This window comes from Hirundo rustica, chromosome 11 (genome assembly GCF_015227805.2).
Source record: "Hirundo rustica isolate bHirRus1 chromosome 11, bHirRus1.pri.v3, whole genome shotgun sequence".
Lineage (NCBI taxonomy): Eukaryota > Metazoa > Chordata > Aves > Passeriformes > Hirundinidae > Hirundo > Hirundo rustica.
Genome location: NC_053460.1, coordinates 3,045,189 through 3,060,801, shown reverse-complemented (window position 1 = coordinate 3,060,801; position 15,613 = coordinate 3,045,189). Strand labels below are relative to the sequence as shown.

The following is a 15,613-nucleotide window of genomic DNA, read 5'->3' as shown; positions in this document are numbered from 1 at the left end:
CTTGGCAAACAGTCACTTGCTTTTTCTATACCCACGGAAAGAGCAGCAATTATGAAGTCTGGAAGAGACTGAAGTGTTCAAAAATGGATATTTCGGGGAAAAATATAGCTGGATGTTTACAATAATTTCTTCAATTGAAAGTCATGAAAAGCATCTTTCCACAAGTCAGTATGTCTGCTTACCACCTTTTTTTTATGGGGGGGAGAATCTTTTAGAAAGGTAAATCTGTCTGAATTTGCCCCAAATACTTTAAAAATAACTTGTCATTTTGGATTATGGAGGATGGTTTGGGTTGTAAGGGATTTTAAGGATCATCCCTATTCCCTCCCCTGCCCTGGGTAAGGACACTTTCCACTATCCCAGGTTGCTCCAAGCCCCATCCAACCTGGTCTTGGACACTTCCAGGGATCCAGGGGCAGCCACAGCTTCTCTGGGCACCTGTGACAGGGCCTCAGCACCCTCACAGGGAAGAATTTTTTTCCTAATATCCCATCTAAACCTAAATTTTTGCAGTTTGCACCCTCTGCCTGAGCTCTCTAGAACAAGCTATTGGACCTGATGGAGCTGAACCCAATGATTCCTGTCCCCTTCCAAGTCAGGATATTCTCTAATTCTGTGATCTTTTCTGGCAGGTTTTCTCATTTTCCTTCCTGACTCTACCCCTTTGATGTTATTATAACTCATAGATATTTACTCCAAAGCCGTATCAATTTCAATACAATAACCATTTTAGATCCTCCATCATTTAAAAAAAATAAATCAATATTTATTTAGGTTTGTGCCTGTTTCAGCTTTCCAGTCCCTTGCAGGAATGGAAGGTTTTTCTCCAGAGCACGTCACATGTTGGTTGAAGACTTCTCGCTTCTACCCTGATGTTGAACTCCAACAAAATGTTTGTAAGTGTGAATGAGCTGCAAGGTCAGATGTGCAAATATATAAGGGATTGTTGCAGATAAAATAGACTTAATCTTTGGGTTTTTTTCTGGCTTTTTTTTAAGTGGTCTGTCTTATCGCTGAAATTTTTACAATTGCACTTAGTTTACTTAGAAGGCAACACTGCAAGGAGTATTTTGGAGGAATTTCATCTTAACTTCTCTGAAGAATGGCAAAGATGGGAAATCTGGGGGACAGAAAGAGAAATCAAAACTACCCCCCCAAAAAAATGCTGCTTCATTTCCCTGGAAGGAACGTTGTTCAGTTTACAATAAATCTGCTGACGATTCCTGTGATCACAGGCAAAGGTCAACCCATCCCTGGTAGGTCTCTGAGACATGATCCGTTGGTTTATCTCATAAAACAAAAATAAAGCATGAAGACACTGAGGGGAATGGTTTACAAAAAAATCTTACAATCAGAAAAAGTGAATTTCGGTGACATTTGAATCTTCGTTGTGAGAAAACTGGATCCAGATTCCACCACAGAAATCTTAAAATACAAAAGAAAAACAAGGGACAAGGTAAGTGCTTTTAAAACACCAGAACCAGGAATTTGTAAGATACAAGTCAAAACACAAGTCCTGGGTTAATTTTTGGGAATGTGGGAGATTACAGTTCAGAATAAATGTGTATAGCTCTGACGGCAGCTATAAACCCTTAAAAGCAGTGCTTTATGTGCTAGGAAAGGGCTCGTAACATAACAAAGGCAATCCCTGAAATAGAAAGCACAACACCAACATAAAACACTCATCACATTTTCAGTGTGAGTCAAGGATTTGCACTCCTAACCTCCCACGTTGGAGCTGGGGCTTGAATAGCATTTCTGTTCTCTCCTCAGCTGAGCTAATGACAGATCTGCAGAAGTGTCAACACCGCAGCCCAAAAAGCTCGAGGTGGCAGGAATGTTGTTCACAGGGGACATGGGAGTCACAGCAAATACTCTCCTCGAGGCTGGTTACTCCTGACTAAACAGTGTTTTCAGCAGGAAAGGCCAAAAACTTGCCCAGAGGCAGTGGAGTGCTCCAGATGAGTCCCATGCCTACTCCGGCAGCAGCGGGTGAGGTAATGCTCTCCCTGGCTCCCCTCTCCTCTCCTGCTGCCAGCCCTGTCTCAGGCTGGGATATTTGCTATTAATCAGTTATTTTTTTAAAATTTATTTGCTATTTACAATTTACTCTTTGTTGCTGGCTTATTTGCCGTTCTCTATTTGCTTTAGTCAGGGGCCGACGTCACCCGTGGCGGAGGGGCCCAGCCTTGTGTGCCACCTTCATCCTTGGCAAGGGGGAGTTCATCTTCGGTGACTTCACCCCCCCATAAAATTTGCAGGTTGAGTGGAACTCCGCGTGAGCTCTGTGGAGGGAGGCTGGCATCGCTGTGTGGTTCCTCCGAGGTCTCTTGGACACCTGTGTGAGTTTGGGATGAATCACCCTCTGGACACAGCAGGGAGAGGAAACGGCCTCAAGCTGAGCCAGGGGAGGTTGAGATTGGATAGTAGGAAAAATCTCTTCATGGGAAGGGTTATCAAATGTTGGGACTGGCTGCCCAGGGAAGTGGTGAAGTCACCATCCCTGCAGAGGTTTAAAAAGCGTGAGGATGTGGCACGTGGGGACGTGGGTCGGTGGTGGGATTGGCAGTGCTGGAGGAATGGGTGGACTCGATGGTCTTGGAGGTCCTTTCCAGTCTGAATAATTCTATGACATGCCAATTTTTTTCCCAGGGGTTGCAGAGATTTTTCCAAACTGTATGTGAAATCTTAGTTTGGGATGGTGAAAATCAGGAGAACTGAGTGATGGTGATCTGGAGAAGGGGCTCTGATGCAACCTCAGTTCTCCGACTGACAGAATCTGGATTAGCACGTGGGAACGAGTCATCCCAAGGGCAGTGAGGGGAGAAGGAGGGAAAAATTGAAAGTTTGATTCTTTTATGATTTCTTCCCCATGTTTTGGTTCTCTGCACAGCACATTCCAAAGCTGTGTTTTCCAGTTTTTATTCAGCGTTGGATATATCAGTGGTTTGGAGGAATTTGGGATGGATTGTTCTAAGATGGAGCAGAGCTCAGCCCAAACTCTTGCAATTATTCAAATTTGGATTTTCCCGTGTAAGCCCAGCCTAGGAAAACTTGCTATCTTTGTAGGAAATAAATGGAAAATGAACATTTCCTTTCCTTAGAGTGAAACACTGCTAAAAACTCACCTGTGAAACACAATATAAATTCATTGCAGTAAGTCCCGTCTTAATTTTGGTGAGTGAGGTGGAGTTTCACAAATAAGTTGATATTTCCATGTGTTGATTGTGCCAGATATGATCTCTATTGAAATTCTTAAATTTTCAGACAGAAGGTGATGTTCCCACAAATTTATCAGTTTTGTTACCTGGGACATAACTTTAATTTTAGTTTCAAAACTTGCCAAGGGTCCCAAACTTGAGTCAGAAACTGTTACCATGCCTGACATTTGCAAACAAACTTAAGCAATGAAATGTTTTGTTTCTGTCCTTTTAGCTCTTTTAATTTAGTTCATTATTAAATATTTTAATTGCCTTCCCTTCAGTGAACTTCAAAGTTCAATTACAAATGAAAGCAACAATTTTTTTTTTCCACAAAAAGTATTAAATTGAGCTTGTTCCTGTTTTTCCATAATTATTTCAAGCATTGATCAGCTGATCTCTTTCCAGAAAAGAAAAGAGACAGGAAGTCCTCTGAAATATTCTCAAGGAATACCCACGGATAGAAGTATTTGTTAATGTGCGGAAAAATATCTTTTCTTCTTCTTCTTCTTCTTTTTTTTTTTTTTTTTTTTTTTTTTTTACAGAAAAGTTGCAGGCATTTCTTATTTGCCTGCAATTTGAGTATTTACTTCTGCGCAATTACTTCTGCTTATGGAAAACAAATTCCATAAGCAAAGAAATTCCAGCTGGTGCATGAAGGTGTCAGGTGTTGGCCATGAAGCCTTTGCCAGGCAGGGACAGGTTTGTAAAAGGTCTTGACCCCCACGCTGGGGAAATGAGGTTTTAATCAGATTTCACTCAGGTGTCCAAAAAAGTGGTTTTATTTCTAAATCACCAGTGACCTGTGGCTACATCTTTGCAAATCCAGTTGTTATTCCCGCCGGGAGCTCCCATTTCTCAACAGAGCTGAAATGTAGGCTGCTTCACATTTGGAAATCAAAAGGAGCCCTTTGTGCTTCTGAAATTCCAGCCTTGGCCAAGAGCTCTGCAGCCAAGAACAAAAGTTAAGTGAACTCAGAAAGAACAAGGCATCATCTTGACCTTTGGTCATTAGAAAAATTTAAAACATCTTAGATTTATTCCCCAAATCCAAGTATGGTTTTGTCTGTGCTGAACATTCGGTGAAATTACTGGGGATTTCACAAATTAGCCAACCTGAAGTCACTGCTGGCAGTGGGGTCTCTGGGTGATTTGTACTTGGCAGTTTGTAAAGACTGGAATCCTTCATTACAACCTGGTGGAAAGGGTTTTTTAAAGATTGAGGGTTTTTTTTAAAATTTGGCCTGGGTTTGATGTTTTGTTGTTGTGGGTCTTTTAGGGGGGTGTCATGGTTTGGAGATTTTGTTTGTTTGTTTGTTTAAATTGTTGTAAAATAATTTTTTCCAGCATAGTGACTGGAGCTTGTTTAAGTTTCTATTTACTCCAAAGGGTTGTTATGAAAGAGCAAAACTCATTGTTCTAAAACAAAAAGAGTAAATGATAAATGAGCATGTTTGGCAGCAGTAAAGCAAAATAAGTTTTTCTGGAGAGAAAGGAGGTGAAGGTCCTGATTTTTTTGTGTGTGTTTTCTCCTCCCCATCCTCCTGCATGACGGGTGATGCTCTCCCATGTCCATCAGGTCATCGTCCATCACTGGGATCCAGAAATATCTTAAATTATTTTTATTTATGAATAAACACTGCACGGACAAAATCTTTTCAGGAGATATAACAGCTGGAAGAACAAGGACACCCTCACAGTGGACGTTACAACACGTAGAAATGTAATATTCATTGTAATAAGGAATACCTGAAAATGTAAAGAAACATTTTGCTGGTTTGTGTATCACAGATATCAAACTGCACCCAGGGAAGGAGGGAGCTGATTTAATAACATCTGGTCTAGATAACTGTGAAATATCTGCCATGGTAATTACATGTTAAGGATATGATTTCACACTGATTATAATGTCAGGAGCACACTGTTTCTATTTATACATTACCCAGAAAAGGGCCTTGCTGCCTTCTGCCTTTAAATTATTGTTTTTATCCAGACACCACCTGTCCAGGTAGGTAATATTATGGCTGCTGTTGCATCTGAGAACCCCCTGATGACTGATGGATCTATGCTCACTGCATAAAAATCCTTTTCCTGAACCTTGCAAGTTCACAAAAATATAATTAATAATTATAATTAACTGCATTTTTCAGTCAGAGAAAATTTAAAAAGAGTGGTAGGGGTTTTTAAATTGCTTTCTATGAATAAAAGAAGAAAAATTCTGTTCCAAAAATACAGTCAGTATTTTTCTGCCTCACCATTTTGCACAGCAACAGGTCCTTCATTAAGTTTTAGTCTCTCAGCCACCTCTCCCCATATGCAGCATTGAGTTATTTTCCATTAAAATCAGCCTCCAGAGATGGATGTGCAGCTTCCACGGCTTGCAGACCTCTTCCCCCAGCACTCACCTCGCCAAAGAAATGTTATTTCTGACACCCTGCCTGCAGCACTTTGTGTTCTCTCTTAATCAATCAAAGTGTCCTTGTCTTTGCTGTGCTTCATCTTGTCTAACAAGCGTTCCCAAAAGCACCTGAATTTCATTTCTAGGAATGAGTGTGTTGTCTCATTGGGAACATGTGTTCCTCAGAGCCTGCCCTGTGCCCTCACACAGGAGAATCCACACTGATTCATTCCCAGAGCTCGAACTTTGAACGCTCATATTATTTTTAATAAACTTAACTCTGGTTCTTTCTCCCTTCTCCCCTTTCCCCAGCACCCTCCAGCTACATCCAGCCTCAGAGTCTAAACAGGAATAAATGGAAAACACATTGAAAAGAGGATTACGTCCATATGGAGGAGGATTGGCATCCATTTCCAAACTGGGAAGGTTGAGTTATACCAGGCAGTTTTGCCTTTGGCTATCCATCTAAGATGCCGGTGCAGCTGCATCGATGCCTGAGCACCCGAGGAAAGCACCCTGGGAAGTTTCTCAGCAGAAAGTGTTGGTCAACCTCACGAATCTCCACTCAAATCCATCCTTACTGTGGCCATGCTCTGGGAAAGGATCTGAGTTCTCTTCCCATCTCCCTGACTGCTCCATCAGGCTGGATCATGGTAAGGTAATAAGAAACCAGCTCGAGATTCCTGGCTCTTGGCTGGGCCACTGTCACTTTGCTGTGACAGTGAGCAGTGCTCAGGAGATGTGAGGCCACCTCTGAGTGAGTTTGATTTCTCCTGATACTGATAAAATTTAGCCCTGGCCTTAAGCAGGTCCTGGCTGAATTGCAGCTGTGACTCAGAAAGTGATATAAGAAACCAGGGAGAGGAAAAAGAAGAAACTGCTCAACCCTCAGCAGGGTTTTGTCCATCTTCAGGGCTGCTTTTGTGCTGGAGTGGTTTGGAACAGGGCGTTGACATTTATTTGGAAAAAATGCCACGTTTTGTCCCTCCAGCACCACCTTCCACAAGTCAGTCCTGATTATCAGTGTGGATGTGGTGCTGAAATCTGGTTTTGAACGATGAAATTTGCTCTATAACATTTTGTCATTCCCAGAATGAAAATTGTCCGAGCACATCCTCACCCCACTTCTTTCCTTGGAATCTATCCTCAACCCTCGCATCGTATTGAGGGATGGAAAACATTGAGAGATCTCTAGAGCCAACAAGATCAGGACAGATTTCTCCTCTCTGAGCCACAGCTGCCCAAAAGCTTGGTAAATACCAAAATGGCTATTTTAATGGTGAGAAATCCATTAAAGGAAAAAAAAAAAAACAAAACCAAAAAACTAGAATTGTGGAAATGTGAAAGACCTTTCCTGCAATAGTAGCAGAGTGCTGAGAATCAGGCGGGATTGTGCCCATGGCTCATTAAAAAAAAAAAAAAAAAAAAAGAAAGCCAGATTAATGGGCATAATCAAGTCTGACATTGAGTAAGAGGCAAGAACGAGTAATCAGATCCCAACTTAGCTGATGCTGGCATTACTGGGAGCTGGGGCACAGTCCAAGGATAAAAACATAACGTCTTATCTGAGCAGAGAGTCATTTGTGCACCACTGGTTACAACACGTTCTTAAAAAGGGAAAGAAGGAAAAGGAAAATATGGCATATGAAATTATTTTATTCCCCAGAAATGATAAGAAAGTAAAGTTAAAACTTTCTACACCCTATCTTTATAGAGGAAAAGCCTATCTGGAGTTAACCCCTTGCAATGTCCACTGTAAAATCCCAGGATACGAAAAAAGGTATTAAAACAAAATATGAAATGGGGATTAAATCAAATTAGTATAATGAAGACAGTTAAAAAGTCAGAATTTGGAGTGTTTCTTGCTCTTTGTAGATTTCTGGGATAGATGAGGCTGGCCTGCTCCTCGGTTCAGTGAGAGTTCAGGCAGTCTGGCAATCCCATCCTTTTGGCCAAGGCTCCTTTTCTGGCAACACGGCTCCCTGTTTCTCAAGACTCTTCTTTTCCTCCAGATTCAACAGGATGTTGACCTGGATCTCTCAGAACAGCTCATGGAGAGGAAAGACACTCTGACACAAACCCACGTCACTGGAGAGGGAATTGTATTGTCAGGGAGGGCATGTGGAAGATCAAAGTGGGAATAAACCAATCCCTCCAAGCTGTACGGCTTTGCATGGCTGAGTTTTATTTCCAGCCTTCTGGAGCACAGCTCATGAGTCTTAACAAGGAAAGAACTTCTGTGTAAAATTCAGTAAATTGAAAAAGCGGTTTCATGTAAAATTCAGTAAATTACAAAAAAGAAATACCCAGACCAAACACCACAGGCCTGTGGGGGGAAAAACTGGAATTGAATTTCCGTAACACGGACCTTTCCCAGAAAAGCCAGGCGTGGGTCAGCGTGAAATGCAACACCACACATCTGCCAGGGAGCCTGCCCTGTTCCTCACAGCCTTTTCCATTTTCATCTTTTGCCATCGTTTGAAACCTTCCACAATGACAACTCACCAGCACAGCCCAGCCCTTCCCCAGAGGGAGCTCTGGGAAACTGGGGCTGCCTGGAGCCGGGAGGAGGACACAGGTGAGAGGGATGGAGGGTGGTGGGTACCAAAATTTAGGAAGAAATCACCTCCTCCACATCACCTCTGCCTATGGAGGAGGGTGAGACCACGTGTACAGCTGGAATGAAACCTGATTTTCCCCTTCCGACTGCAACTCAAGGCGTGAGCACTGTGTTGTCTCACGGAAGTGACTCAGGTTCTCAATGCTGACCTCCCTTAATGGTCTTCATTCGGTGGGACATTGATTTATTCTCCTCATGAGCCTCAAGTGACACCATTTGCTCGTTCCCCAAGGGCTGGCAGGCGAGCGAGGTGACAACTGGCGACTGGACGTGACCACTGCTCTGCCCTGGGAGAGTGACACACGTGTGCGACGGCCTCTCCTCAGCCCTTCTCAAAATGTTTGTGCAGGAGCAGCCATAAATGCGGCTGTATTGACCCGAAGATGCAATCCAAGGCGTTTGAGCCTAGGCCTTATCTGCATCCCCTTATCAGGAGCCAGAGCGCGAGATGCACCCCGGGAAGGGAGGGGACTGCCCCAGAGGGATTGGCCTCGTCCCTTCTGTCCTGGCACGGGGAGGGGACTGCGGGCAGAGCTGGGTAATGATTTGTCATCGCAAGGACTGGGGTGTCTCTCTCTGCAGAGGAAACCTTGGCCGTGATTGACAGTGGGGCTGTTTCTGCCTCTTCCCTTGCTGTTGTCAAGTAATAATGAAGCTTTGTCAGTCCATCATGGACATGGATATGCCAGATTATGTCGACTCCTTGGACTCCTCTTACACCATGCTGGAATTCGACAACCTCCGTGTGCTCCCCAATAACACCGGTAAGATTTTTTTAATTTGTTTTCTCTTGAATAAGCTCCATTACTTTTATTATAAAGCTGGGCACCGAGGAAAGGCTGGTGGGAGGCATGGGGCAAAGGGTGGAAGGGGTGATATTTAAGCAGCTGACCTGTCAACCTCTGTTGTATCCGTGGTTATGTTTGGGCTGAAACGCAACCCCTTCGTTTGCTGGTCCTATTTTGGGTTATTCTTTTAATTGGTGAGAGGAGCGCCGTGCCCTGAGGAGCCCACCGGGTTTTGCAGATGTTGGTAGAGGTCTTCATGGCATTCCCTGGATTTGTCTCATTGCTTACGAGAGGAGTTCCTACCAATATTTCTTGTTCAAATGCGTGTTTCGTTCCCGTATGCGACTTCAGTCGATATTTAATCCTCGGGAAAACATGTCGTCCTAAATGGCATTTGTCCGTGACTCTGTGCCCTGTTTAAGTTGGTCCTGGCAACTTGGATTGAGAAGAAATATCCAAATCATTGCTAGCTTTGTGTTCTTTTTCTGGCTACCAAGATGGTCCAACAGTTTTTAGGGTACAAAAGGACTTGTCTGGGAGGCGGGAGTGTTTATATGCCGAGACTTCCGCTTTGTTCGCAGGAAAAAAGTGCTTTGTGTGGTATTTAATTTTTCTGCAGTCAAAAGTACTCTGACATAAAGTGAACTCCATTCTGTGAAATCAACTTCTGTGTAAAAATAAAGGGCATTTTGGTAATATTGCATGAAACCAATTGTGCGACTGAATGAGATTCCAACGTTAGCGATCCCTTTGGAGAGTTTTTGGCAGCCTTTTAATTTGTTAAGAAGCTTAGTGAAATTAAGACGGGATTTTCACATTTGCTCATTAACTGGCTCATCAAGAGAAATCAGAGTTTCAGTAGGGATATCACCTACAATATAAAATGATTAGACTTATTAGTGTGGGGCATGGAGGGAGCTATGGAGACAAGTAAAGTTAAAAGGCCAAAAGGAACTTGAATTTAAAATTGCCTTCTGGTAAAGCCCTGGCTGTCCCCAAATTGAGGATTTTCAACATACATGGTTTTTGTAAGCTCCAGATAGACTGGATCTTATTCTTGCAGAAAGTTTTCCATCTCCCATCATACTCCAGAAATGTCATTTAACACAGATGTTTCACTTTGTCACTTCCCATTGAACAAGAAGATATTTTTCACTTTTTGAAGCAGCACAAATTTCCTCAAAATTCAATATAATTTTGCAAAGGAACCACCAGTGCCTGTTTGGGCTGTCTGTTGATTCATGCAGTAGAACTGACAGGTTGAGGTTTTTTTCTGAACTTTATCGAGCTTGGTATTGTGATATTTGTTTAGCTGTTAATGACTAACCAGCTCTCTCGGGAAGTAGCTGCTTTGAAATTAGCTTGTTTGTCTTGGGTAAGTGTCCTTTTCTACGGTTTGTAAAAATAACTTCAAAAAAGGCCTGAAATGGTCATGCATGGAAATCTATTGCTGCCCAGCTGAGTTCAGTTGCCTGAGGTAATTCAAAATCACAGTTTCCTTGTGGCTTCAGAAATATTTTAAATTTTTTTAGAATCAAGAAACAACCTCATTTTGGGTGTTTTTTATAACTGTATTGGACTTTTAAAAGATTGTTTATATCTCTCCTGAGGTTCATCTGTATTTTCCCTACTAAATGATGACAGCTTTGACCTCTATAAACATGAACAGGAAAGGATGCAATATTTATTTTGATGGACTCAGCAAAGTTTCTTACTTTCTGAACAATTCCAAAAGTGAAAATTAGAATATTTTCAAATAAGGTCATGCTTTCTTGAAATCAACTCCTTCCTTCTTCAGAACATTATTTCGTCAAAATTTTGGGTGGATTAATTTTGTGGAGCACTTCCTGTGCTTTGATGTTTCTTCTTCAGGAAGATTTTCCCAGAAACGTATTTTGGATTTTCCACCTTCAAATAGCCCATAATTTGCCAAATATTTTAAGATTAATTCCAAACAAAGAATAGAACACTTTATGGGAGGGATATAAAAAATACTGAAAATTTAAATAGAAAGGCTGGCAAAAGGAAAGGAGCAAAAATCACTGCTAATTCTGTCTTTCCTTTGTGAAATGTGTATCGTAACAGCAGAAATTTTCCCATTCCGTACAAATTTGTTTCCTCCACCTTGGCAGGCGCTACAACCCATATTTTCAGTCATTGTGTGTGATTAATGGCCATTCCCTCACACTCTTGTCAGAGCTGTCTCATTTTGGTGAAGATGTGAGGAAGGGTTGCAACGCAGCCCCCGTTCTTCATTTGAGAGTTGGGGAGCGCTTTCTCCCAGGGCGGTGCTCGTTGTCCTGCCCCAGCACCCACACTCCACACTGATCCTCGGGACTCTGGCACAAGGCTGGTGAAATCTTTCCCAACCAATCTTTCCCAACCCCGCAGGAGTATGACCCAGTTCAGACCACGCAAAAGCCACCAGAGATGTTTTGGTAGAGATTTCACCATCCCTCGAGCTGCAGGAGTGCTTCGAACAGCTCTGGCCTCTCTGGTTGGCACCTTCATCATCGCTCCTGTAGGATTTGGGATCACTAAACCACAGCTGTGGTTTATAGCTCAAAAACTTTTCTGTTTGCTAAAAGCTGATGTAGAAAGAGGCTGACCTGCACATGGCCAGGGTTTAAACCCCCTCCTGCCCTACATTTGTGTGTACAGCTTTCACAATGCTGGCTTTGGCACCGAGTCTGACTGTGTGTGTTCAAGCCCTAAACCCACACTTGTGATCTCTTCACATTCTAGCCCAGCACATGCAATTTGGGGAATTTGTTAACTGCAAATTATGTGCACCAAAATTTGAATTTCCTGGTAGATAAAAGCCACACTGGAAAGTATTACAAGACAATTCTCTTTTACAATGTGCATCGAGAAGAGCTGTAGCCAGTAAAGGAACTGGAAGGAAAAGCAGTGCAGGGGTCAGGTATCATCCTCAATGTCAGTTCTTATCACTGTAAAACTGGCATTATCATTTCATCCCTGGTTAAGCAGTGATTTACATAGAGAAGCAGGTACCAAAGAAGTACCTAGAAGTAGGTACCAAAAAATTTGTGTGCATTTCGGTTGTGAGCTTGGCTGATCCCAAATCTGGGGAAGCCACTGGGGTGCTCTTCTCAGCCTTAGGGAACTCCCAGTCTGCACACTGATTACTTACAGCTCACAAAAACATGGTCAAAACTTCAGATACTTCTGCCAGTGGACCTTGGGGACAGCCCCAGTGAGGAGTCTGGCCACAAGCAGAGCCTCAGCTCAGCCTGGGAGCCACACAAAGTCAAGTTGTGGTCTCTTCCTGGAGAGCAAAATGAGGTACATCTCTCCAGCGGAAATTTCAAATGCATCGTGGCACAGCGCAGGAACAGTTCGGGTTATCTCCTTGTGCCAGGCAGGGATGGAGCACACGAAGCAGATTTCACAGGCAGGCAGGGGACTGTGCTGCCAGGGATCCTGGCCTTCCTCTGCCTTTCCTCGCAGAGATCAGCCCAGGAAAAACCCAAATATTAGGTAGGTTTGAAAGCTGTGCTGAAGGAGTTTCCCGGTGCCTGTGGTATCCATTGTGCTTTGCTCTTCTCTGAGCTAATTCTCATTTGGAGCCCCTCATTAGCTGGTGACAGGATTTTGTAATTAAAAATTGTGATCATAATTAATGTGCATTCTGGCTTAGGGCTTTCTATTTATTTGTTTGTTTATTGAAATTTCTATTTACATTCAGCCAATTCAGCTGAAAAGGACACGTGGCTCCCTCCCAGGGTTTGAACTTTTAGCTGTGGAGCTGCCCTAACACAAAGCCACCCGACTCACTGGTGGTTTGTTTGTGCTTCCATGGATACAAGTGAGGGCAAAATTTGGTTTGCTAATCTCCACGGGCCCTCACACACAGTGCTGATGGTTCCTCCTCCAGTAATACCTGGTTTAAGGACAGATTATTAGTTCCTTCCTTATATCAGCAAGCAGATTGTCACATTCTACTCACATAAAAGAAAAAAAAATCTTCTCTGGTGAGTAACTACTTTCCAGCATCAGGAATATTTTGTTGTCTGGACCTAACTGAAGGATGAAGGGTCCATTGGAGACTTAAACTCTTTGACCTTGGCTTGACTCCTCTGAAGTCTAGAGAAAGCATGAGTGGAGTGAAAAGGAAATTGGCTGCATTATCTTTATTTTGGTTGTGCAAGTTTTTAAAATTTCGTTTATGGTCATATGCTCCTTCATAAAATGGATGGAACAACAGATGCCCAAATGTTCTGCAGTTATCCTCAAAGGAATATTCTGCACAGTTCACTTAATACTGAGTTACTAAGTAATATAAAATCAGGAATCATTGCAAAAAAACAATCCTAAAAATCAACCTAAATTGCCATTAAACGCCTCTGACATAGACAATGTTCCCAAAGGACCCAAGTGTCACTTCCTGACAAATGTCAGAGCTGGGAGAATCTTACACATAATTTGGGAATCTCAGTTTCTGTCATTATGACATAAGAATGATTTTGGTGCTGTCATTCTTTCTTGTAATGTTGCTCCCATCTTGCTATAACCCACTTATTTATTCATCCATACACCAGAAAGTGAATGTGGACCAAAAGGGTTATTTTAGGAGGTGACAGGAAGTCTGAACTTTGCATCAGTGAAGTCTTGGCTAAAAATGTCTTAGTCTCAGCCTTACCTAAGAAACTGTCCAGTTCTTGAAAAACTAAAGCTTTGTTGGCTTTGGGGTTTGGTGTTTTTTGTTGTTTGTTTTTTGTTTGTTTGTTTTGTTTGGGGGGTGTTTTTGTATGGTTTTTTTTTAATTTTTGTTTGTTTTGGGGGGAGATTGTTGGGGGAGTTTATTACATTTTTCATTGCACAGCAAATATTTTCACTATGAATTTTTTGATGTGTATTCACAGACAAAAATAACTCTCTCTGTATATGTACACTCTGTGTGTGAATTACCCAGAGCTATTTTTATGCATTATGGATTAGAAAACTCTCTCTAGGCAGACCAGATGGCAATCCCTCCCCTTTGAGTAGTTTTCTCTAAGGATCTGCTAAGCTGAGCTTTCCCCATCTCTGCTGCGAGGATGTCCCATCCCAGAGACACGTCAGGGTGTGCCTTGTCCCAGGAACTTTTCTGAGGTCACTGGAGCATGAGATGGGCTCTCCTGGAGCACAAAACATGCTCCCAGAGGTGTGATAAATTCATGAAGCCTGCAGCGAGTGCCCAGGGCAAGCTCTGCAAACAGATCTGGAGATACAACCACTGTAGCTGCCCTCTTCGAAAGGGTCTTCTGTTTTATCCTTCCCCAAGCTGTGCCTCAAATTAGGAGGATTAAGAGGGCAGCGAGTCTGGTGGTTAGGGCAGAGGGAGAGGTTCCAAGGGGAGTTTTCAGCAGTGTGTACACACAGGGCAGGCAGGGGCAGAGCTATTCCTGCCCCAAATGAGTGGGTGCAGGGGGACATGACAAGAGGGCATTCATATCACCCAGTTTCAGGTCCCTAATTTAGAAGTCTGATCTTCCTGCACACTTCTGTTGCTTTCTAGTGGAAAGCAGTGAGCCTCTTTGGAGAGAATTTCAGAGGATGGACCAGACTTAGAGCTAAAGTGATCCCTGTGGGATCTGCTGTCTCTGCCTTCCAGCTGCAGAGGAGCTCTCAAGAACAGTCTTTTATCTTCAGCACCTCTGTCACAGGCATGAAATAGTTCATCCTTTCTGCCTCTGCTGTTTCTTCTCTGCATTCTATTTATTCAAGTTAATGAGCTTTTTTTCCATTTTCTTCTGTGGGCACCAGCTTTGAGCCATGTTTTCCAGGTATCTCCTTGAGGAGGTGGCTCCTCATCCCTCAAAAACATAAAACTCAAGTGGAAGTGAGGTTTCTTTATATCTCTCCACAAAAGCAGTGATAATTGATAAATTCTCAGGCTCAGTTTGGGTTACGCAGCTTGAAATCCCTCTGGTCACTGAAGTGAAGAAAAACAGACCAACACCAGAAACAAAGGATCTGAGCTTGGGAAGAATATGACTTTTGTCTTGGTTTGGAAAGACAGGTGTCAGCCGGGGACAGAGTTTCCCCTGGAATGAAGAATGTAAAACCCCTTCCCTCTGAATTATTATAATTCTGATCCTAAGGGGCTTTCAGGCAAAAATATGGGAATAGGAATAACAGTTCTTTACTATGAATATTAAAAATGTAGTGGTACAAAAAATGGCAAATGAACAAAAAAACCCCCAAAACCACTGACAGAGTCAGTTTGTCAGGGTGTTGGTAATAGCCCTATCAAGTCTTTCTGGAGTGACAGATGTGGTTCTGTTGGAGTAGAGATGATCCTGTAGAAGGGTCCAGTGGTGGTGAGATGGGTCTGGTTTTCCTCAGTGCAAACAGACTGTCCTGCTGTTCCAAATCTCAGGTTTTATCCAGGTAGGAATGCTGGGCTCCTCCCTCTGGGTGGAGCATCTCCCAGTGGGATGATGTAATTGTATCAGTCATACAGTGAGACTGGATGGCCCATTAACAGCAGATATCCCCTGGAGGAAGGATGGGTCCTGGAAGAGATAAAGAACACTGCCCCAGCTGGTTTTAACAGCCGGGCCATTAACAGAACACACCTGCCCCGCGGCGCTCCCCCCCC

General features: G+C 42.9%; 1 protein-coding gene across 4 annotated transcripts in view; it reads left to right on the top strand.

Annotated features, from left to right (window-relative positions):
* Nucleotides 1–804: 804 nt before the first annotated feature.
* The window catches only part of LOC120757968 (hepatocyte nuclear factor 4-beta-like), a 32,467-nt gene continuing 17,658 nt past the window's right edge, over nt 805–15,613 (top strand). The window contains exons 1-5 of one of the 4 annotated variants that reach the window (XM_040075715.2): nt 805–1,456; nt 1,774–1,992; nt 2,262–2,342; nt 5,911–6,256; nt 7,611–8,982. In XM_040075715.2, the coding sequence (XP_039931649.1) occupies nt 8,868–8,982 (115 nt within the window). In that variant the 5' untranslated portion in view covers nt 805–1,456; nt 1,774–1,992; nt 2,262–2,342; nt 5,911–6,256; nt 7,611–8,867. Of the gene's footprint in view, nt 1,457–1,572; nt 1,993–2,261; nt 2,343–5,910; nt 6,257–7,610; nt 8,983–15,613 lie in introns of those variants that run through there. The other 3 variants (XM_058422050.1, XM_058422049.1, XM_040075716.2) reach the window with 3 other exon arrangements.